Source organism: Leptopilina heterotoma, unplaced genomic scaffold (assembly GCF_015476425.1).
Source record: "Leptopilina heterotoma isolate Lh14 unplaced genomic scaffold, ASM1547642v1 Lhet_275, whole genome shotgun sequence".
Lineage (NCBI taxonomy): Eukaryota > Metazoa > Arthropoda > Insecta > Hymenoptera > Figitidae > Leptopilina > Leptopilina heterotoma.
The window spans coordinates 2151115-2175390 of NW_025110983.1; the positions used below are offsets into that span (position 1 = coordinate 2151115).

Genomic DNA, 24276 nt, shown 5'->3' on the forward strand with positions numbered 1-24276 from the left:
TCATCCCCCTTTCAATTATTTTAATATTCGTGAAATCGCCACGTATCACGAGGGTTTCTTTAATTTTTTCTTCTTAATAAACTCCAAGTGTATTTTTGCAAATTTCGAAAACGTGATTTATAAAAAAAAAAAAGACAAAATTGATTCGCGGACACGGTTTTTTCTTTCTATTTTACATTAAAAAAAAATTCAACGAACACAATGAGAAATTCCCCTTTTAAAAAAATAGAACATAAATAAAAAAAGAGGAATTTTGAGTCTTGCTTTAAAAAAAAAATTAATCGGGACTTTTTAATTTATTCTCGCAAGTAAAAGAAAGGCAAAGCGAGAGTTTTAGTCCTCTTTTCAAAAAATAAATTTTCAGTCTTTACAAATAGACAGAGATTTGCAAAATTTAATAAAAATCAAAATTTCTTTAAAAACCGTTTCATACGGATTGGCCTTTTTTTCATCCCCCCGAACTCACGAATCTTTGTCTTATTTTTTTTTCTTTTCACCTCGTAACAATAAAATTAAAAAAAAAAAAGAAAAAAAAACCTAGTGGAAACTTTGTTGTTTCCACACAAAAAAAAACTGTGACGTAAAACCACTGAAAATAGAGGCAAAAAAAACAATTCAGTGGTTTTTTTTCTTTCTTTTTTTCCTATCTGCAAAAAAGCATTTTCGCTAATTTTTTTTTTAATTCTTTGCTGGCAGTCAAGCGCTTTCAGATTTGTCTAATTCTCTCTTTATCCCTCCCCATTGCGAAATTAGATTCGTTTCTCTTTTTGTCTTCATTTGATGATTTTTTACAATTTTGATAACTTTTTATCTTTTTGAAATTTAATCTTTTGTCTAAAATTAATTTTTTTTCTTTGTAAAATTTCTTTTGTAAATACAATTGATTGGAGAATTAATTTTCTTTTTTTTTAGAGAACGAACTTTTTTTTGTATCGAATTTCCCGATTGACAATTCATTCGAATTTTTTTTAAAGTCCCGATTTTTGAGATCAAATTATTTTCTTCACTCACTCACACACTTTCTCTTTTTTTCCCCCCTTTTTTTTAGGCTTGGATTATTTTCGCATTTATAAATCTGTTTTTCTTCTCGCGCTAAAGTTAATAAAAATTTTGTTGTCTTGTTTTGACAAGATTTCGAATTCGCTGAAAAAGTTTGCCAGCGTGTGTTTTCCTTTTTCCATTAAACTCCAACTTTTTCAGCGTAACAACATTGTTTTGTTTTTTTTTTCTTATTGGGCGTTGCCTCCTTTTTGCGCCTGTTCCTGTTGTTGTTGTTGCTGTTGTTCCGGTTGTGGAACATCCACCGCTGCCATGTCCTTCATATGTTTCTCGACCTAAGGAAAAATTATGGTAAAATTTCGAAGAAAATGTTGATATTGAAAGAAATCAATGCTTTTAAGATAAAATAAAAATTTTTAATTAAATAAATTTTAATTTTTTTTTTTAAATTTTAATTTTGAATTTTTTTGAAATTGAAGAAAAAAGGGGGTAAAAAATACTTACAACTTTTTTAACGTGAATATAGGCTTGATCATCGACTTTACTGTAAACATTGTCGACTTTATATGGCGGATAAATGGTGACGGTATTAAAAACGACAATATTCTGTCCCTTCCAAACAATATCGTTGATGGTTTTTGAAATTGCAATAAAAAGCCTTTGGCCCTCGGGTGATACTCCGGCCTGCAGAGCCTTGACCATCCTTTTTTTCTCCTCAATCTGATTACGTACACGTGTATTTAGCCTATTTAAATTCAAACTTTGTGGTGGTTCACTCATTGTCGGACTTACTTCACGTTTAACATGTACGTCCGACACTTTCGATAAATTTACTATATGCACATCATTTAACGATGCCCGATTACTCGACGATGGGCATTCTGTAAGTTTTCATTCAATTAAGGAAATTATATTTTTTAACATTTCAAATTATTAAAAATTTTTTAACATTTAAAATTATAACATTAAGAAAAAAAATAAAAATTTTATATATTTATAAACCAGGAGAATACAAATTAAATGAGTTATAAAATATTCGACTTTCTATCATTTTCTTTTGTAAAAAAAAACAAATTAGTAGGATTTCCTTCCAACGAAGTTTAAAATTTCTTTTTTTTCAATTTCAGGCAATTTAAGGTAAAACCCTTTAAGAGTTTAAAAATTAAATTTACGAAAATAAATTCCTTTGCAATTAGGCTTCTGAATGGGAAACTTTTTTGTCCATCTTTTTTTTTATTCACTCTAAAAATTATTAAATACTCAAAAAAAATGTTCTATTACATTTATTTACGAATTTCTGTAATTGGAAAATTATTCGAAAACATCTATAACTTCATTTTTAAATAAATATTTAATTATTATTTTTCCATATAAATTAAGATTTTCAAAAATTTTAAATATGAGACTAGGATTTATTTTAATAAATAAATAAGTAAATTCAAACCTATTTGAAATTTAACAACTTATAAGAATATTATTATAAACGTTTCGAGTGATAAAATAATTATTTTTTATATTAAAAGAATATTCTTACAGTAACTTCTTAAAAATAAATTATTTTCATCATTTCAATTCAATTTTTATTTTCTATAATTTTTAAATAAAATTTGTCTTTATATCAATTATTTTTAATATTTCCGAAAAAGTTATTTTTTGAGAATTTTTAAATTCCATTTGTTTGCAATTTAATTTTACGTGAAATTTTCGATTATTCGGTAAATTCTTCAATTAAATATTACATTAGAAAATAAAAACTTGAAATAATTTAAAAATATTTCGAATAAGGTTTTTGAAAAAAATTAGTTTCATAGAATTTTTAATTAAATGTATGAAAAATTCAGATTTAGAACTTAAGTTACACATTCAATTATTTTGAAAAATTGTAATTATTAGTAACTTCTCCAAAATTCAATTATTATCTGAAACTTTATCTGCAATTAATTTTTAAATCAATTTTTATTAGAAAAATCACGAGAATTCAATTATTTAAATACAAACATAGATAATTTATTGAATAATAGAATTAAAATTGAATTCTTAATTTTATCAACATATTTTTAAAATAATTGAATTCTTTCGACGAATTTTAATAAAATTTTTAAGAATAATTACATTTTTCGAGGAATTCAATTAAAATTGAATTAAAAATAATTGAAATTTCACGATGAGTTTTATTATTTATGAAAGTAATTGAATCCTTGATAAATATTTTATTATTTATGAAAATAATTGAATTATTGCGAAGAAATTTATAAAAAAAAAATTGGTGAATAATTGAATTCATGTAAAATGTTTATTATTTATGAAAATAATTGAAATATTACAAAGAAATTTTTAAAAACATTTGTAAATAATTGAATTACTGTAAAATTTTTATTACCTATGAAAATAATTAAATGTTTGAGTAAAATTTTTAACAAATAATTGAATTCTTTTGACGAATTTTAATAAATTTTTAAAGAATAATTACATTTTTCGAGGAATTTCGATAAAATGTGACATTTTTTTTTTAAATAATTTAATTTTTGTGTAAAATTTTATAAAAAGTTTTGTTTAATAAATTGAATTCTTTTTGGAAATTTTATTAAAATAGTAAAATATTGAAAATCATTGAAGAAAATTTTTTTAAAATAATTGAAAATTTGCCAGGAATTTTATTAAAATTTTTGTAAATAATTGAATTCTTTCTACGAATTTTAAGAATAATTATTTTTTTGAGGAATTTGATTAAAACTGCATTAAAAATAAATGAAATTATGCAATGAGAGTTCTTATTTATGAAAATAATTAAATTATTGCGAAGAATTTTGTAAAAAAAAAAGTTTCAAAACAATTGATTTTTTTCGAAAAAATTTATGCAAATTCTATTTTTAATAATTGAATTCCTGTAAAAATCTTCTTTTTTGGGAAATAATTGAATATTCGTGAAGAATTTTGAAAAAATTGTTTTTAAACAATTGAATTTTTTTTTTTTGGAAATTTTATTAAAATAGTAGAATATTGAAAATCATTAAATAAAGAGAATTTTTTAAATAATTGAAATTTTGCCTTGAATTTTATTAAAATTTTTAAAAATAATTTAATTCTTGTGATGAATACTATTATTTACGAAAATAATTGAATTTGAAATGAATTTTTATTAAAATTCCTAAAGAAATTGAATTTTGTGGAAGAATTTTGCTATTTAATTATAAAGATAATTGAAATGTTGATGACAATTTTTTTTAAATAATTGAATTTCAGCGAGGAATGTTATTAATTTTTAAAATAAATGAATTCTTCCTACGAATTTTAATAACATTTTTGAGAATAATTATTTTTTTTGTGGAATTCGAATAAAACTGCATTAAAAATAATTGAAATTCTGCAATGAGTCTTCTTATTTATGAAAATAATTGAATTCTTGCAAAGAATTTTATAAAAGTTTAAAAACAATTGATTTTTTTCGAAAAAATTTTATTAGAATTCTTGAATATAATTGAATTTTGGCGAAGACTTTTGATAAATATTTATAAAAATAATTGAAATAGTAAGGAGATTTTTGTTTTTAATTTTTGAAAATAATTGAATTTGTGGGAAGAATTTTATTAATTTTTAAAATAATTCAATTCTTTTGATGAATATTGTTATTTATAAAAATATTTGAATTTTGCAATGAATTTTATTAAAATTCCTGAATATAATTGAATTTTGTTGACAAATTTTGCTATTTATTTATAAAGATAATTGAAATTTTGACAATTTTTTTTTTGAGATTTATTTTAAATAATTTAATTTCTACGAAGAATTTTATTAATTTTTAAAATAATTGAATTCTTCTGATGACTATTGTTATTTATGAAAATAATTTTTGATTTTTGCAATGAATTTTAATAAAATTCCTGAATATAATTGAATTTCAGTGAAGAATTTTGATATTTATAAAGATAATTGAAATAGTTACAAGAATTTTGGTTACCAGAATTTTTTTTAATTTTTGAATATAATTGAATTTGTGGAAAGAATTTTATTAATTTTTAAATAATTGAATTCTACCGATGAATAATGTTATTCATGAAAATAATTGAATTTCGCAATGAATTTTATAAAAATTATTTTTTAGAATCATATCGGAATTAAAATCTATCAACAGAAATTAATTTTTTTAAAATCATATCGGAATGAAAATCTATCAATAGAAATTCTTTTTTGTTTTTTTATAATCATATCGGAATCATAAGCAGTCAAAAATTCAATTAAAAAAAAATAAATATAAATTTTATTGCCAGAGGTCAAAAAACCATCGAATTATAAAAGAACGAAAGGCAAAAAAAATCCATCAGTCACTGAACTTTTATTTTTCCAATAAGTTACTTACTCATTCTAAAAATATTTCACTTCGAAACAATGAGAAAACGAAATGATTGAAAAAAATCAACAAATGAAAAATTCCAAAAAGCCGAACAATAAAATTCGAACAAAAAAATAAAATGAAGAACAATATGAAACAAAAGACAATATAATAAGAATTCAATAAAGAATATATATTTATACACAACTGACAAGAACAACATTGACACACCTAACCTCCAAAAAAAACCCTCAAATTCTCAGCTAAAATTATTGACGAGAAATCAAAAGATAAAAATAACAATAGAAAATTGAATGGAGAATGTTTAGGAAAATTTTCCCCTATTAAAAGGGAAAGCGTTGAGTGATGAACGAAAATGATTCCCTTTTAACACAACTATTATATTACGGATGACGAAACTTAACCTGACAAAAATCTTTTACTCACAGCGATAAAATTCACAATCATTTCAAAGGAAGTGAAAAAAAAATTCAAGTTCATTATTGCGAAATACTGAATATAAAATAATGGGGGAATTAATGAATGTTTTGTTTAATTTGATTGAAATGAAAGTTTATAAATGAGTTATTTACATTTTGAAAATGATGATGAATGAAGTGATGGGAAAGTGTTGATTGAAGGACATGGGTGTGTATGCATGAAAATGTTAATTGACGAAAAATTTTTTCATTAAAAAGGATACTTAGAATGAGCATTTTTGTTTGTGGATCGAATGCAAGCACTTCGCCTTCGATATCCTTATTGTAACACGTTTTACATGCCACCGTACTACCGATGCTGAACCAGTCGTTGACGCCGGCCATTTTTCACTGCAGAGAAAATAGTGACAATGTGTGTGCAAGTGAGACAAGGGGCTCTCACACTTGTATCATCTATTTGAGTTTTTGCGCGGGAATATTTAAATTTTCCACGTGTGTTTACAATATATTTTTACCCGCAATTTTCCTCTCTTCTCTTTTTATTTTGTTCCTTTTTTCTACTCTTTAAACAATTTTTCTGCCGGCAAAAGATTATTAACCGAAATTACGATATAAATTCGATATTAAATTAATAAAAGAAAAAAACTGCAGATTTATTGCCAAAAATAGAAAATTTCATTTATTTACTTTTATAGAATAAATAAAAAAATTATTTAATTAACAAAATTATATTAAAAAACGTATTTTTTACGAAAAAAGGGTAAAATTTCAGTAAAATTATTGAATCAAATAATTAAACTTACATAATAATGAAATTATTTAATTTTTACTCTACATATACAGGTACGTAGTTAGAAATATTTTTTGGGGGTTCTCAGGAACCCTTTTCGAGATTTTTAATTTTTTTTCTAACAATAAAAAAATAATTAAAAAAAAGGTTAAAAAACGACAGAAAATTTCTATTTTACTATATGATTAATAATAAATAAATAATTATAAACAAATTTTAAATAAAAAAAAAAATAAAAAATATCTCTAGGACTGAAAAACGTGGTAAAAAAGTAGCTATAGAAAAATTAAATTTTTTTTTATTTTTCAAATTTTTAGTTAGAATTCTTCAAAAATTCAATTATTTTTAAAAAATAATTCTTAAAATTAAAAAAAATAATTTTTTTTTAAATATAAAATCTATTTCAATTAAATTTGATAAAATTTCTAATTAATTCGAAATTTAAATAAATACCTATTTTCAATTTTAACGAGAATTTTACTATTATTCAAAAAAATTTAATTAAAATTTTTTATAATTCTATTTCTAAAAATTTATATTATAACGCATTTTTAATATTCAATTATAATCTAAAACTTGTAACTTTAATTTATTTTCAAATCAATTTTTATTAAAAAGTTCCACAAGAATTCATTTGGAAATAAATAAAGAAAAATAAATACAAAAATAAATAATTAATAAAATAATTGATTATTGAAATTGAATAAGAATTTTATCAAAATTCTTAAAAATAATTAAATTCCCAAAAACATTTCCTTAAAACTTTTGTAATGATATTTGAATTGTTTTAAAGAATTGTTTTTAGAATTTATTTTAAATAATCGATTTTGTTAAAAATTTGTAATTAATAATTTTATTATCAAAGTTATTTAAAAATATTGTTAAAAAATATTAAATTCTTTTAAAGAATTTTATCAAATTTTTCGAATATAATTAAATTTGTTTGACTTCTTTGAATTTATTAAAAACAAACTAATTTTTTAATTTTTTTTGAAATTAATTAAATTTTTTCAAAAAATTTTGTTTTAATTTCTTAAAACAATAGTGTTTTTGAATTATTGTAATGAAAAATTTTATTTTTGAATTGTATTCAAATTATTTTTTGGTAATAAATTAATTATTTTAAAGAATTCTATTACAATTTTTAAGAATACATATTTAATTTTTTCGAGAACCTTATTAAAGTTATTAAAATTGCATTAGAATAAATAATTGAATTCTTGGCATCGAATTTTATTACATTTTTTTTATATAATTGAATTCCTGTGAAAAATTTTATTATAGTTTTAAAAATAATTGAATTTTTGCGAAAGATTTTTAAAATTTTTTTGAAATTTTCAATTGTTTCAAAAAATTTTATTAAAATTTTTGAGTTAATTATTTTTTTATTTTAACTATTAGCAGATTTTTTGTGCAAATTTTCAAATAAAAAAAGAATAAAGTAGGTAATTAATCATTCAATAGTAGTCTTATTATTGTTAATTAATTTTATTTCTTTTTAACATATTTCATCGCCATTATTGTAATATTTTTATTTACTATTATTATTATTATTATATATTATTTATTATTATTATTATTATTATTATTATTATTATTATTATTATTTATTATTTTTATCATTTTTATAACTTTTCTGACATTATTATTATAACTATTAATATTGTTATTATTATTATTATTATTATTATTATTATTTAAATCAAAATTAACATTACTCGTGACATTATAATATTAATTTTTTAATTACTTTAAAATAATTAATAATTATTCGATGAATTGTTTACATATTACATCAATTGTTTTTATGTTAAAAATTACAATTTATTAATTTAATTTTCTGACTTTATCACTCGGTAGTCTTAATTATAAATAAAAATTTGAGGTTAACGATAAAAAATTTTGAATCAGAGTGATCGTTAACGTCAAATTTTTATTTATAATAATATTTATTAATTATTATACCTAATAATTATTAATTAATTTAAAAATTATTCGATTTTCGTTAATAAGAATTGAATAAGACAGAAAAGGATATGAGATATCCCCCAGTAGCACGTAATGTTGGGAACATTCCAGCAACATTGAGGCAATATTGGTAATGTTAAGGCAGTGTTCTCAATATTGCTGTAATATTATGTGCTATACTGGGGTCTCCATTCTTTTCTGTCTCATACATTGCTGTCGCCATGATAGAATCATTAGAAAATCTTTTTTTCTTAAGGCCAACGCATAATGGCTTCGCGAACGAGATGCATAAGACAGAAAGGGACAAATATATTTTTCTCTCCTTTTCTAGTTTATGCTTTTCGTTCTCGAACGACTTTCGCGAAACTATTGTGCGTTGGCCTTTAAAACTTTCAACTTTTATAAACATAAGCTTTAAATTTCTATTATAAATATCTATGTTTAGTTTAGTACTTTTCTTCAAAGTGCATAACAATTAATGCATTAAAAAACAAAATATGTAGTATTTTCTTCATTGTTATTTGTTTGTCTTCATAGTGAGGGGAAAGTGGAAAATTGAGACGCAATTGGGTAAAAACTGAAAATTATTGCGCGCGCATTTTTTTTTTGACAGTTCATTATATACGTGTCAATGAAAAAAAATTATAAGTCCACAATCTTTAACCCAACATAAAGGCCGACGCAGAATAAGTTCGCGAACATTAACTATGAGATAGAAAAGGACAGATATATATTTGTCCTTTTCTATCTCATAGTTAATGTTCGCGAACTTATTCTGCGGTAATGTTATTCATTGTGTCATACCCCTTAAGTCCCGAACGTGACGCATGAGATAGAAAAGGATAGAGATATATTTATATCCTTCTCTCTCTCATGCAGCACGTTCGCAAACTAAGTTCTCAAGTATATTCTCCGTTGGTTTTGGAGTTATCATGCCCCTTAGGCCGAATTATAACAAAAATTAAATTACTCCTCCTGACAATCCTGATTAACAAACTCCTTTCCAATTGTCCTGAAATAAATGGATGATGACGATGACATTGATGTGTAATATGATCTTGATATGTCCAATTGATGCATCGCAATATTATTTAAAATTGAATTCCATTCCTTGATAAATGTCTCCTTAACAGGTGTTGAAGATGACACGACGCAATTTTTATTGGTGATTTCGTCAACTTTTGGTTCCTTACTAAATAATTTTAATGTCCACGTGACAATTGTAAATGTCACCGCATTTGTGGGGAATGCACGAATAATTGTTGAATTTAAACCGCGAAACAGTGATGTGACACCTTCTGATTTAATGGACTTTTCTAAACAATCCAATGCACCGTTGTACTTGCCAACTGTGTCTGCTTGAATTCTGGACTTTACCACGTCCACTGGATAGGTGAATACCCAAGAAGCTGTACCGGCCAATCCACCGGCCAGTAGCATGTACCATGTTGAGATTCCATTTGGGGATGACGATCTTAAATGAAAATTGGGTTCGTAAATTTTTTTTGGAATTTTGGGTTTACGTTCCATGGGATTGGTCATTGTAATTTGGAATATTTGGTCCAAAAGGGTAGATTATACTACTGCCAGTTTAGTACTTCTTACCTCGTCAGCGCTTCGTATGTGAGAAAATAAATCCCATAGCTAGGAATCTCACGAACGAGTGTAATTCCCAGTCCATTAAAAAGTCCCCTCGAACCCTCACGTTTGTAAATATCTTTGAGACACTTCAGTGGTCCTGAACGATTGTCAGAATTTTGCAATTGTAAACGAGTCTTTGCCAATTCAATGGGACTACAAACTGGAGTCTGTGCCATTCCAGCTGAAGCACCAGCTAAAAAGTAAATGCCCAGATGTTCCGATTCGGCAAATGTTCTATGAGTTGTTCCATAGACGCCAAAAACAATTGCATTCACAGCCGCAACGCCCGCCATTGGCGAGGACATTCCTCTATACAGTCCATGTATCTGGAAAAATAGTTATGTTGCCACTTCTTTTACTGATATTTTTATATTTTTGCTTATACTGGTTAGTAATAATAGTGTAGATAATTTATTTACTCCCCCTGCATTAATCAAGGTTCGAGGATCCAAATACAATGGTTTAATAAAACCAAAGAAACTAAATACATAACCGCCTTATAACTACTTGTAAAAAAATACTTGACCTATACGCAGATACGCTTCTTTATTAACCTTTCCGAAAATACCCTAACCTAATAAAAATTGATCTAAGTACATTCTTTACCCAATCGTACCACTCTTCCATTATTTATTCATTCCATGCTTTCTCTTTCAACAGCCATATAATTCTTCTTTCTCTCCACGTTCTGTTTTCATCAATTCTTATCACACTTCCTTCCAACCTCGTTTTCAGCCTCATCACAACCTTTTTCTCCTCCTCAATACCCAACTCCACCAACCATAATTTTGGTACTTCTCTTCTCTCAAGAAAGACACTAATTTGACGCGTTTTGCCTACTTTCTATATTCTTTATAGTTCGTGTCAATAATTCCAACAGAATTCTGCTTTTTCATTGGTTGTACCATTTTAACACTAAAAGCGCTTGCACACTTCCAAAATTTTGGGCGAGCAGCGAATTTTCATGGCCTTGAAACTCACATTACTAAATATGATTGGCTCTACAAAAAGCTGCGAGAAAATGTACTTTTGTCAGAGCCAATCATATTTAGTAATGTGCATTTCAAGGTCGTGAAAATTCGCTGCTCGTCTAAAAATTTGGAAGTGTGCAAGCGCCTTTACACTGCCCTTACCAACGCAAATACTTTTTCTACTTCTTGTTTACCCTCTATTGCACTTATATTCATAGCCCAGATCACAACGTTCTTTTTTTTATCTCTTTCCATGACATCCACTCGCCTCGATAATTTCTTCATTTTCACCTGCATAGACACATTCTCACTTCCCTTAACCTTCTCTTCATTTTCCATTAAACGTTCTTTCAATTCATACATTTTCCTCTACAAGTCTTCCTTTTCTTTTATCCACTCTAACTCCCACTTTATCCACATTCTCTGCATTCTCCCCAATTTTCTCAATTTCTCTGTCCCTTTCATCATCTTTTTTATTCACACGTTTCAACTTTTATTCTATTATCTTAAATTCTTTGTCCAATGATACATTACACTTTTGAAACAACTAGTCTTCGCACATCATATTTTTTCCATTCTTATCTACTCCCTTTCAAACGTTGGACATTCTGCTTTGGCCTTTTAAATGTCATCAACTCATACGTCACGAACTAACAACATTTTGATAGAAGAGTTACGATATTCTACTTTGGCTTTGTCATTAACTCATACGTCACGAACTAACAACATTTTTATAGATGTGTCACGACTTTTTAAAACGCCGTCAAACCGGAAGGACAGTATTAAAGCATCTGAGTGTACAAATGATTTTCTTGGCAAATTTAATCAAAGATAATAAATAAAATTAATAGAAATAAAAAGTAATTAACAATATTAAATAGTTGAATAAATAAAAAGCATTTTGATAAAAATTGCAAAAAAAAAAATTAAACAAGTATACAAATTTTATTTACTGAATCCTTGGCCATAAGTGAACGAAAGCAATGCCAAGTGCCTTTGTATTTTGGATTATTGTGATCTTGCGTTTGTATATGGACTTTTACAGTGTCGAGTGGATATCCAACTAAAATTCCTGCACAACCTGAAACATAATTTTAATAGCCAGTCTATTTATTATGAAATTAAACTAAAATTTATGAACTATTAATTATTAATAAACTAAATTAAATTATTAAACCTCTGCCTTTGCTAACTTATCGCCATCATCCCGCCACTCTCTATCTCCATAGAATATAAATTCTATAGATCCGCTCTCTCTCTCTCTCTCTGCTTTATTCGATGAACGAACATGGAAATATTCTCTCCTTTTCTTACCAATGGGAATTTTAGTTTGTCAACAAAACGTTAGGTTCGCTCATGCATCTCGTGTCGATTTTCTTGCAAGTAATCAAAATAAATAATTCTGACGATTTCTGACGATAACGGTCGATAGCAGCAGCAGCAGATTAATAAATAGTTAATAAATATTAATTATTAAATAATAATTAACTAAATAATTACCTCCAAGGCATCCAGCCAGAAAATCGAGAGCCATTTTTTCTCCTTTTGTTTATTTCAAGAAAAGTGAATTTTTTAAAACAAAAATATGGTCAAAAATATTTAAAATAAAAACAAAAATTTCGATTGAATAAAAAGAAAGCTTTTTCCAACTTCAATAATCCACAAAAGTTTTAATTGATTTAACCAAATATTTACTAAATTCATGAAAAACATTTATCGAAGCAATTGAAGAAAATTTGTTAATATTATAATTTTCATCAAAAAAAAAAAAAAAAATAGAGAGAGAAAAAAATTGAATCAAACACTTTGTTTGACTGACGCAAGTGACATTGATTTTTAATTTTTAATATTAAAATTTACGTAACTAAAATTTTCTTTTTTACAATAATAATAATAACAACAATAATAAACGATTACGTGGCATGTTTTATTATTTATTACTATTTTTTGTTTAACCAAATGCCGTTAACCAAACGGAATTATTAAATGACCAAAATTGTTTTTCTGCGTGTTTACTTTCAGTTACAAAAATTGTTGTGATTTTTAAATTTTTCTTGCAAAAAAGCAAATGAGATATTTCATAAGCTCTCGAAGCACCAATCACAAGCACGGACTCCATGAAAGATGTACCAATTCTATTCTAGTTTTTAATTTAAATTATTTTTTTTTAAGTTAAAAAAAAAATTAAAAACTGTTTTTCTTCTTTCAATTTATTAATTGTTTATGTTGAAAATTTCCACTCTCTTCTATTTTCTGTAAAGATAAGAATAACGACGAATAAAGTTAATTTAAAACCTAATTATTATTTTAAATTAATAAATTAATAATAATTTGTTAAAAAATAATAATTATTATTAATTAATTAATTTGTTATATTAGTTTAATTTTATTTTATTTAGTTATTTTAATTTAATTTATTATTAAGCAAATAAATATTCATAATTAAGTATAAAAAATTTGAGTAAATAAATTTATAAAGAAATGTAAGTAAATAATTATAAATAAATTAAATAAAAAAATGATAAATAAATGTAAGCAAGTAAAAATAATTCAACTAAATAATAGACTATAAATAAATACAAATGAATTAAATAAATGTAAATAAAAGTTAGCAAACAAATACCTATTAATAAATTAAATAAATAAATTAGTAAATAAATTTATAAAGCAAGCAAGTAAAATTAAATAAACAAATTAATAAATAAATACATAAATAATATAAATAAACTATAAATAGAAAAACAATAAATTAATAATAATACAATAAATTAACAATAAATTGAATAAAAAAATTAATTAATTGAATAAATGTAAGTAAATAAAAATAAATTATTATAAATAAATGAATAATTATTATAAACAAATAAATATAAATAAATGAAATGAACGGCTGTAAATAAATATAAATGTTAGCAAATAAATATTAATAAATATTAAATAAACAAATCAGTAAAAAATTCATAAATAAATTGTAAGCGAAAAATTATTAATAAATTAAATAAACAAATTGTTAAATAAATACGTCAATAACATAAATAAACTATAAATGGAAAAACAATAAATTTATATAGTATACATTAATTGAATAAAAAAATTAATTAATTGAATAAATGTAAGTAAATAAAAATAAATAATTATAAATAAATGAATAATTATTATAAACAAATGAATATAAATAAATGGAAACGAACAAAAAAAATTCTTAACAAAATTGCAAAAAGAAATATGAAAATTATTAACATACCTGCTCGACTGTTTTTTTTCACATTTTAACACATTTTAAAATAATTTGTTTAAATAATTTTCCACTCTCCTCTCACTGACAATACTGTTTATGTTATTTTTTCGGCATTTAATTTCTTTATTTATAAACTTTTTTTTTAAATAAACAATTAAACAATTATTTTTCTAAATTAAATATTTTTTCTTATATTTATTTCTTATATTTCTAACGTTTTTCTTAAATAATTATTTATAATAAAAAGAAAAATATTTCTAAAATGTCTCTTTCTTGAAAATACAACGACGAGACTAAAACTGTTGAATCTCGTAGTTTTGCTGAACATCAAAAAAGGTCAAAGCTCAAAATATTATAAGCTTTATCTGAAATGTTTTGATTAAAAAAAAAAACTAAGAGAAAAAAAAATAATCATTAACACACTATTGCCAAGAATATTATCATTGACACATTGTTAATAAATAAAATACAAATGTTTATCAATGTAAATATATATTGTATATACATGCAAATTCTGGTGAATATTGGTCAAAACATATATGCATAAAATTTAATTTAAAACTTATTGCAGTTCAAACCGCGGGGTCATATATATAACGATAAGAAAATATTTATTAATTACATTAATGTGGAATATTTCCGTGTCAATCAAAACAATGTTTTGAGGAGGACGATTTATTTTATATTTATAAACTAATTGTGCGTAATAAATAGATGTAATATTTATTTTCGTGGAATGGCATTTTTATTGAAAAACAGATTTTCAGAATTAGTTTTCTATTTTTAATTTCATTTTTATCAATTTTTAAGAAAAGAAAAAATTTTTTTCTAGCTAAAACAATTTTTTAATGGAAAAAAAATTTTTTAGTTAAATAAAAGACTAAATAACTAATTAAATAATAAATATTTATTTATAATAATTATGTATTAATATAATAATTAATAATATTAATATAATAATTAATAATATTAATTATTTATTAAGTTAATTTAAACGAGAAGTACTAAGGAAGAAAGGAAACAGCGCAGACGTCGAAGTGGGGCAATGAGAGTGAGAGAGATATTTCGGTTCTTCTCTCTCACTCACTTTGCCCCCACTCCGACGCCTGCGCTATTCCCTTTCGTAAATTTCATAAATTCGTTAAGCATTCGATGAAAAATAGTCGATTTTTTGTACTTTACCCACTTATTTTTAATTATTTAATATTTTATTTCTTATTTTTGTTTTCAAACATACATTTTAAAATATATAACATATTTATAATATTATTTTGGAAAAAGAAAATAATTTTTCAATTCTAAAACAATTTTTTGAAATAAAAGAAAATTGTTGAAAGAAAAAATTAATGAACTAAATTAAATAATAAATATATTTTTATATTAATTAATATATTTATTTTTTTATTAATTATATTAAATAATATTAAATAAATATTAAATAATATTTAGTGAAAAAAAAAAATTTTTACTCATTTTTTGCTTTACTTATTTAGTTATTTTTAATTAATTATTATTTTTGAACTAATTTTTAATTAATTAATATTTTTGAACATATTTTTATTTATTTATTATTTTTAAACTTATTTTTAATTTTTAAATTAAATTTATTTCTCTAACATTTAATTAATGTTTATGAATTTATTTAAATTGTTTTTTTAATTTATTTTGTAAACTATCAATATTTTTTTACATTAAAAAATATTTACTTTAAATTGTAAAAATATAAATATTTCTATTTTTACAATTTAAAGTAAATATTTCTTAAAATACTTTTCTAAAAAAATTTTCTCCGGAAAATTAAAAAAAAAATTCCCGCCTTTTCTATCGAGAAAATCGATTTATCGAAAAATAAGTGAGGATCCATCTTTGATTTTTTTAATGACATTTCTAGTTGTTTTTGAGTTATTTTTTTTTCGTCGACTAGGAATTCTTGTGAATACCAATTTTTTTTCTAAAGCAAAAAATTTTAGTGAATAACGCGATTTTTTATTGAAATAAATATAAAAATTGCGAATTTGGTTTAAAAAAATACAGAGACAGAGAGAGAGAGAAAAAAAACAAATGTTACTCGCATTTTTATGACAGTTTAACGTTTTTAAAATAAAATGGCAGACATCTAAGATCAGTGTCATTGTCTGGAAGTTAATTTTTTTTACCATCAACAATAACAATTTTTTATAAATTTCAAAATTTTCACCAAAAAAAAGAAACCAAATTCAATAGTTACAACGTATTTTGAATTTTATTAAAAGAAGAAAACAATTTTGTATAAACAATACAAGAAAATTCTATTTTTGGAATTTTTTTGTTTACCTTCGAAAACTTGAGGTTCGAGTGAAAAAGAATTTTCTTTTCGTTCAAGAAAAAGAACAAAAACCAAAGAAATTTTGATAAAATTTCTTCAAAAATTGTGACAAGGTTTGTTATTTTGTAAATTTTTCTTTAAAAGCCTGTTTTAATTTAAATTTTTTTCTTTTTATTTCGAATTTAATTTTTATTTTTAATTAAATTAATAACTTTCTTTTTCTTTTGTAAACTGTTTTTATTATACATAATTGTAAATAAAATTTCTTTTCTAAATTTACGTTCACGAACGATTTTTGTAAATTTATTGTACACTTGCCTTAAATTGCAAAAAAGTACGAATGAGAAGAAAAAGGATAGTAGTATCCTCCATTCTTTTCTATCGCATATCAAATTATTTGTCCAGAAACTATACACTTTAACATAGATAGGAAACTCGATTATGAAAAAGAGGTTCTAACCTAAGAACGAAAGAAAGGACTAAACTACTAAAATTATAATAAAGAATCAAATTCTTAGTAAAATAATTAACAAAAAAAAAAAATGAAATTTGTAATGAAATAAAAATTAAGAAAATAATTTTTTTAGATTAATTGAAGAAACTGGAGTCGACGTACCATAACCGTGGCGAGGGCCGCACATCTTGGGAACCTGGGGAGTGATAATTCCGTGGCTCCTGCTATGGAAGTTGATTCATCGAGTGACAGTGCAAATGATGAAAATTCCGCCATTAATACACAACGTTTGGTGATTGAAAATGGAGGGCGCTGCATGAGTACCCAAGCAATGCAATCACTTTATGATTTAAGACAAAATAAACTTCTTTGCGATGCTGTCATTCGACTTGAAGATGGTGGAGTCTTTCATATTCACAGAGCAATTTTATCAGCCTGCAGTACCTATTTTAGGTAAATATTTAACGTATTTTTTTACAAACTGTCCACCAATCTCTTGGTTAGGAAATAATTTTTTTTTTATTTGCATTGTAGAAAGACCTTTAAAATTTTGCTCATTGCTACCTCTCTCACTCTCTTTCTCCTTCTTTCTCCTTTCTTCATGCCTTGCTTTTTACTTTTTATTGTAGAAAGACCTTTAGAACGTGTTTCATTACTTTCTTTCTTCATGCTTCGCTTTTTACTTTTTATTGTAGAAAGACCTTTAGAACGAGTTTTATTACTTTCTCTCTCCTTTCTTCATGTTTCGCTTTTTATTGTAGAAAGACCTTTAGAACGTATTTCATCACTATCTTTTTCTTACTTTTTTCTTCTCTTTCTTTTTCCTTCTTTCTTCACTGCTTGTGTGCACTTATAGCTTCAATTTTTACATTCTATTGTAGAAAAACCTTTAAAAGATGTCTCACTGCTACTCATGCCTTGCTTTACCTTTTGCATTGTAGAAAGGTCTTTCAAATTTTTACCGCTTCTCCAGCGCAACTCAAACTTTGTGAACTAAATGCTAAACCATTGATAGAGAATAGAATATAGAAAGTATATTTCGCTTGGTGGCCAAAATGCTAAATTTCCATTTCACTAAATTACAATTTTACACAGTAAGAGGTTAGGTTCGGAACACTCAGTCGGTAAAACAGTTTTTCTGTTTGTGGTTTAGCGAAATGGCAATTTAGCCTTTTGGCCACCAAGCTTTCCGTAAATTGCCATTAGTCGATAAAGTAAATATCTACTATTTCGATTAATGGTAAAATTAATTAACATACTTTACGTTTTGTTAAAAATAAATACTTTAATCATCATTTTCCAAGTAAAAAATAGTTTTTCAACCGTCAGAAATTAATCGACTGCAAATACAAGTTCCATGAATTACCATCTGTCGATAAAGAAAATACCTATTGTTTCGATTGATGGTAAAAACTATACAATATAAACACTTTAATCATTATTTTTCTATTTAAAAAAAGTTTGTTAACCCTCAGAAATTAATTGCATGCAAATAGAAAATTATTTCTGGAAATTGCCATCAGTCGATAAAGAAAAAATATACTTTTTCGATTGCTGGTAAAAAACTCTATTTTTTATTGAATATAAATACTTTCATAATTATTTTCCAAAGTAATTTTCGCACATTACCATCAGTCGGTAAAGTAAATATCTAATTTTCCGATTGATGGTGCAAAAATATATTTTACTTTTTATGAAATATTTTATAATTATTTTTTTATTTATAACAATTGAAAGAAAAGAAAATTTTTCTTTTTGGTTTATATGCATCAAAATAACGAAAAATTATAGGGCACTATTTACAACGACTCTTCACTCTCACGAGCAGACTGATGTCCTTCTACCTGGCGTCAGCAGTTACACAATGAATCTTCTTCTTGAATACGCCTATCTACGTACATTGGATATTAATAATGATAATGTCTGTCAAATATTAATTACCGCTGACTATTTAAATATTATTGGTGTTTTGGATTTATGCTGTAATTATCTTACGGAAAATTTGGTACCTGCAAATTGTATTGGAATATTGCGATTTGCTAGGGAGCATTTTTGTCGTGGACTAGAGGCCGACACATATCGTTATGTTATGAGAAACTTTGTACAAGTAATTAAAAAATAATTTTTAAATTACCATCAGTCGGTAAAGAAGATACCTATATTACCGACTGACGATAATTTTACTCTAATTCTTCATAAATTTATTTCTTATGGAACTAAAACGATTTTCGTTGATGGTGGCAACTGTTACCGACGGTCGGTAAAAAATTATCTACTTTACCAACTGATGGTAACTTAAATTTATTTTTATCTACATTTAATATCTTTGTTTAAAAAAATAGATTGCACAAAAGAGTTTAGAAGTATTGGCATTACCAATTGAGGAATTAAGGACATTAGTTGGCGCTGACGAACTTAATGTGAAAAATGAAGACATTGTTTGGGAATTAGTATTACGTTGGATTGATTACGATCCAATTGAGAGAAAAGGTTATATTGTTGATTTAATGAAAAATATACGTTTGGGTCTACTTGATACACAATTTTTTCTCGAAAATGTCAAGGATCATCCTTATGTTGCTGGTAATGAGGCATGTCGGCCAATTATTATTGAGACATTAAAATTTCTCTACGATTTGGAAATGATTGCACAAAGAGATGGTGAAGTTCCAACGCCTGAAATTGCAAGACCACGTGTGCCACATGAAATTTTATTTGCAATTGGTGGTTGGAGCGGTGGTAGTCCTACGAATTACATAGAAACATACGATACGCGAGCTGATCGTTGGGTTCAGGTAGAGTATCTACTTTATCGACTGATGGTTAGTTACCATCAGTACCGACTGATGGTAACTAATTAAGCAGTAGCTGCAGTAGAGGAATTTCATTCAATTGATCATTCGGTCTATTTAGTGCTTCTTATACAAAAAAAAAAGAGTTCTACTTTACCGGCCGGTGGTATGGTTACCATCAGTAGGTAAACTAGTGATATCACTTTTTTTATCGACTGTTTTGTTTCTATACTAATTTTTCTTAGGTAGATCAAGTCGATCCAACTGGTCCACGCGCCTATCATGGAACTGCAGTCGTTGGCTTTAATATTTACGTGATTGGTGGTTTCGATGGAATTGATTATTTTAACAGTTGTCGTTGTTTTAATGCAGTGACTAAAGTTTGGCGTGAAGTTGCTCCAATGAACGCAAGAAGGTTATATTTTTTCTATTTAAATTATTGAAAAATTACAAGAGTGACGGTTTCTAGTTTACCGACCATTTTTCATTACTAGAATTTAAAGATTATTTTCGCAATTTTTTTGGCAGATGTTATGTAAGTGTTGCTGTTTTAAAGGATGTAATTTACGCAATGGGAGGATACGATGGTTATAATCGTCAAAATTCTGCAGAACGTTATAATTACAAGAGAAATCAGTGGTCGTATATTGCACCGATGTATTATCAACGATCAGATGCTAGTGCTACGACTTTAAATGGTTTTTTTTACATTTATTTTACTGTTTACGATTTTTTAAAATTGTTATCGTTGGTTGGTAATAGAAATATCTACTTTACCGACCGATGGTCATAATATTAATAAGCTTTTTAATAGAGTTTTTTTTACTTTATTTCACTGCTTACCATTTTTAAGTGTTATCTTTGGTTGGTAAGAGAAATACCTACTAGACCGACCGATGGTCATAATTTTTAAGCTTTTTTAATCGATGTTCCTTTTTCTGTTTACGCAGATAAAATTTACATTACTGGTGGTTTCAATGGTCAGGAATGTATGAATACGGCTGAAGTCTATGATCCGGAAACAAATCAATGGACCATGATTGCACCACTTCGATCACGAAGAAGTGGCGTTTCCTGTATTTCATATCACAATCATGTTTATGTTATCGGTAATGTAATCACCTCATTTTTCTTTCTTTTTCGTAAGATTTTAAAGGGTTTTTCCAAATTGCCAACAATCGATAAAGTAGAAAACTATTATTTTTGCAGTGGTTAAAAATTTCGTATTTATATTTATTTTTAAAGATTGATGGTAATCTATTTGTATAGGAGTTAGTTTTAGGGTTACCATCTGTCGGTAAGGAAGATAACAAAATTACCAACGGATGGTTAATTCTCTTTTGGTGTAAAAATTGTAATTAATCAAATGGCAATTTAGTCTTTTGGACACCAAGCATTCTTTCTATATTTACCATCTGTCGGTAAGGAAGATAACTGTTTTACCGACCGATGGTTTAAGTTCTTTTGGGATTTTTTATATTAAGATCATCAATTTCATTTTAAAAGGCGGATTTAATGGAGTTTCAAGAATGTGTAGTGGGGAGAAATATAATCCGGAAACGGATAGTTGGACCCCAATACCGGATATGTATCATCCACGAAGTAATTTTGCAATTGAGGTTATTGACGATATGATTTTTGTTATTGGTGGATTTAATGGTGTTACTACAATATTTCGCGTTGAATGTTACGATGGAAAACACAATGAATGGTAAATTATTATTATTTAATTACTAATTTCTATCCTCTTGATAGCAATATATTTTTATGGAACTTCTAGCATGCGCAGAAGATCTATAGTTACTTTAGAAATGCGCAGCAGATCTTTTTGGAATGTTGAACATGCGCAGTAGATCTAGGTTTACTTATAAATGCGCAATAGATCATTAATAGAATTTCTAACATGCGCAATAGATCCAGGTTTGCTTATCAATGCGCAGTAGATCTTAAAGTGATTTCTATCATGCGCAGTAGATCTACAGTTGTCTTATAAGTGCGCAATAGATCTTAATGGAATTTTTAACATGCGCAGTAAATCTACAGTTGCTTTAATAAACGCGCAGCAGATCTTTAAGGAATTTCTAACATGCGCAGTAGATCTACAGTTGCTTTATAAATGCGCAATAATCTATTGTTGCCCTATTAATGCGCAGTAGATCTTTATAAAATTTATAGTTGCGCAAAAGATCTGTATGCAATTTACAGCTAAAACTTTAGATCGATAAGCAGTGTAGAGTTGCGCAGTAGATCTTTATACAATTTATAGCTGCGCAATAGATCTGTATGCAATTTACAGCTATGCTCTAGATCGATATGCAGTATAAAGTTGCTTAATAAATATGTACGTCATTAATAGCTGAACAGTAAGTCTATATATGGCTTATTGCTGCGCAATAGATCCACGTGCAATATACACCTGCGCAGTAGATCTACACGTAATATATACACCTGCGCAGTAGATTGATATACAATATAAACCTGCGCAGTAGATCTACAAGTAATATATACACCTGCGCAGTAGATCTGTACGCAATATAAACCTGCGCACTAAATCTACATGCAATGTACACCTGCGCAGTAGATCTATAACCAATATATAGCTGCACAACATTTTATTATATAATCTAAAGATACTAAAAACGATTTCTAAACCCAATTTACAGCAAAATAATTAATTTTATTATCAATAGGTACGAAGCAACTGACATGAATATTTATCGTTCCGCATTATCGGCATGTGTAATAATGGGTCTACCAAATGTTGAGGACTATATTCACAAACATCGTGAACGATTAATGGAAGAGAAACGACAAAAATTACTCGCTCTTGAAATGACACGCGTACAACAACTTCAAATACAAAGACAACATCAGGGAAATATCAATAACAATAATAACAACAACATTAACAATAATAATAATAACAACAACAATATGATGATTAATAATAATAATAATATTAATAGTATCGTTAATTTTCAAACTGCGCAAAATAATCAAAATCATGCACGTCAACAGCGTTAAAAACAAATTATTCTTTGTGGTTAAATTTTCAAAATATTGACAAATTCAAATTTTTTTTTTTTAATGTATTTATTATTCAGTGAAAAAAAAGAAAAGAAATGTTTAAAAAAATGACAAAAAAAATCGTAACTACAAAAAGCGAAATTTAATACTTTTGATATAAATATATTATATATTTTCGAAATAATTTTTCTCTCTTTTTGGTGATCGGGAGTGGGGGGGGGGGGGGGAATGGTTTTCAATATTTTTGAATCTAAAAGTTTTCCAAATTTAATAAAAAAAAAATACTTTTTTTTAAAGAAAAAAATTATGAATTTTGCTTGTATTGAAAAACAAATTTAAAAAAGCCCAAAAATTATAAAATATTTGAGAAAAAAATTTTTTTATTTTTTATATATAACTGATAATGAATTTAGAAAAAAACAAAATTTGTTTAATTATAAAATAATTACATGAATCAGATTTTAATTAACAAAATTTTTTACTGATAAAAAAAAGATTTTTGAAAAATGTTTAAAATAAATAAAAATTATTTTAATGAATAAAAACATGATTTTTTTAATTATAAAATCATTATGATAATTAACAATATTTTTTACTGCTAAAAAATGATTTTTGAAAATCTTTTTAAATAAATAAAATTATTTTATAATGAATTTAAAAAAATAATTAATTTTTTTAATTATAAAATAATTACATGAAAAAAATTTTATTTCTTTTTATTATTTTTGCACCAATTTTTTGAAAATTCAAAAATTTAAATTAATACAAAAATGGAAATAATTTATCTTGCTTCAAAAATAAATTAAATTAAATTGTTAATTAAAAATTACAGCAAATTTAATATTTCTTTTTTGTTACAAAAAAATAATTAAAATTTAAGTTATTGTTTTTGTATATTAATAATTTAATTAATAATTATTAATTTAATTTATAATTATTAATTTAATTTATAATTAAACACTTAATTAATAATTAAATTAATAATTAATAACTTATTATTTAAATTATAATTTAGAAAAATTTTTGAAAAATAGCCCGAAATCAAAGACAATTATTTTTATTTATTTGAATTAATTTGGAAATTTTTCATTATTTGTTTATTGAATTTTTTTTTAATTTACTTAAATTTATCAAATGTTTTTTAATAAATACTTGATAAAATTCTAATAATAATTAATAATTTTAATATTAAATTAATGAAACAATGAACTGAAAAAAATTGAAAAAAATTTACTAATAAAAATTATTGAAACAACAATATTTATTATTTTAATAATATTTTAATATTTATTAATTACAAGAAACAATAACAACAATTTAT

The 24276-nt window shown here is 25.0% G+C and overlaps 3 protein-coding genes across 3 annotated transcripts; 1 reads left to right on the forward strand and 2 right to left on the reverse strand.

Moving 5' to 3' along the window:
- Positions 1-340: 340 nt before the first annotated feature.
- Positions 341-6189, reverse strand: LOC122503999 (protein LSM12 homolog). The gene is made up of 3 exons (XM_043614818.1): positions 6033-6189; positions 1504-1880; positions 341-1334 (listed from the first exon to the last, which is right to left on the reverse strand). The coding sequence occupies exons 1-3, from the start codon at positions 6151-6153 to the stop codon at positions 1230-1232; spliced, it is 603 nt and encodes a 200-aa protein (XP_043470753.1). The 5' UTR covers positions 6154-6189; the 3' UTR covers positions 341-1229.
- Positions 6190-8850: 2661 nt separating this feature from the next.
- Positions 8851-14618, reverse strand: LOC122503952 (mitochondrial basic amino acids transporter). Its single transcript, XM_043614741.1, has 5 exons — positions 14384-14618; positions 12640-13392; positions 12093-12220; positions 10133-10494; positions 8851-10001 (listed from the first exon to the last, which is right to left on the reverse strand). The coding sequence occupies exons 2-5, from the start codon at positions 12671-12673 to the stop codon at positions 9494-9496; spliced, it is 1032 nt and encodes a 343-aa protein (XP_043470676.1). The 5' UTR covers positions 12674-13392; positions 14384-14618; the 3' UTR covers positions 8851-9493.
- A 2143-nt stretch (positions 14619-16761) lies between these two features.
- Positions 16762-22959, forward strand: LOC122503953 (kelch-like protein 10). The gene is made up of 9 exons (XM_043614742.1): positions 16762-16795; positions 17270-17589; positions 18928-19243; positions 19479-19931; positions 20174-20343; positions 20457-20626; positions 20879-21037; positions 21435-21639; positions 22619-22959. The coding sequence occupies exons 2-9, from the start codon at positions 17363-17365 to the stop codon at positions 22950-22952; spliced, it is 2034 nt and encodes a 677-aa protein (XP_043470677.1). The 5' UTR covers positions 16762-16795; positions 17270-17362; the 3' UTR covers positions 22953-22959.
- Positions 22960-24276: the final 1317 nt, after the last annotated feature.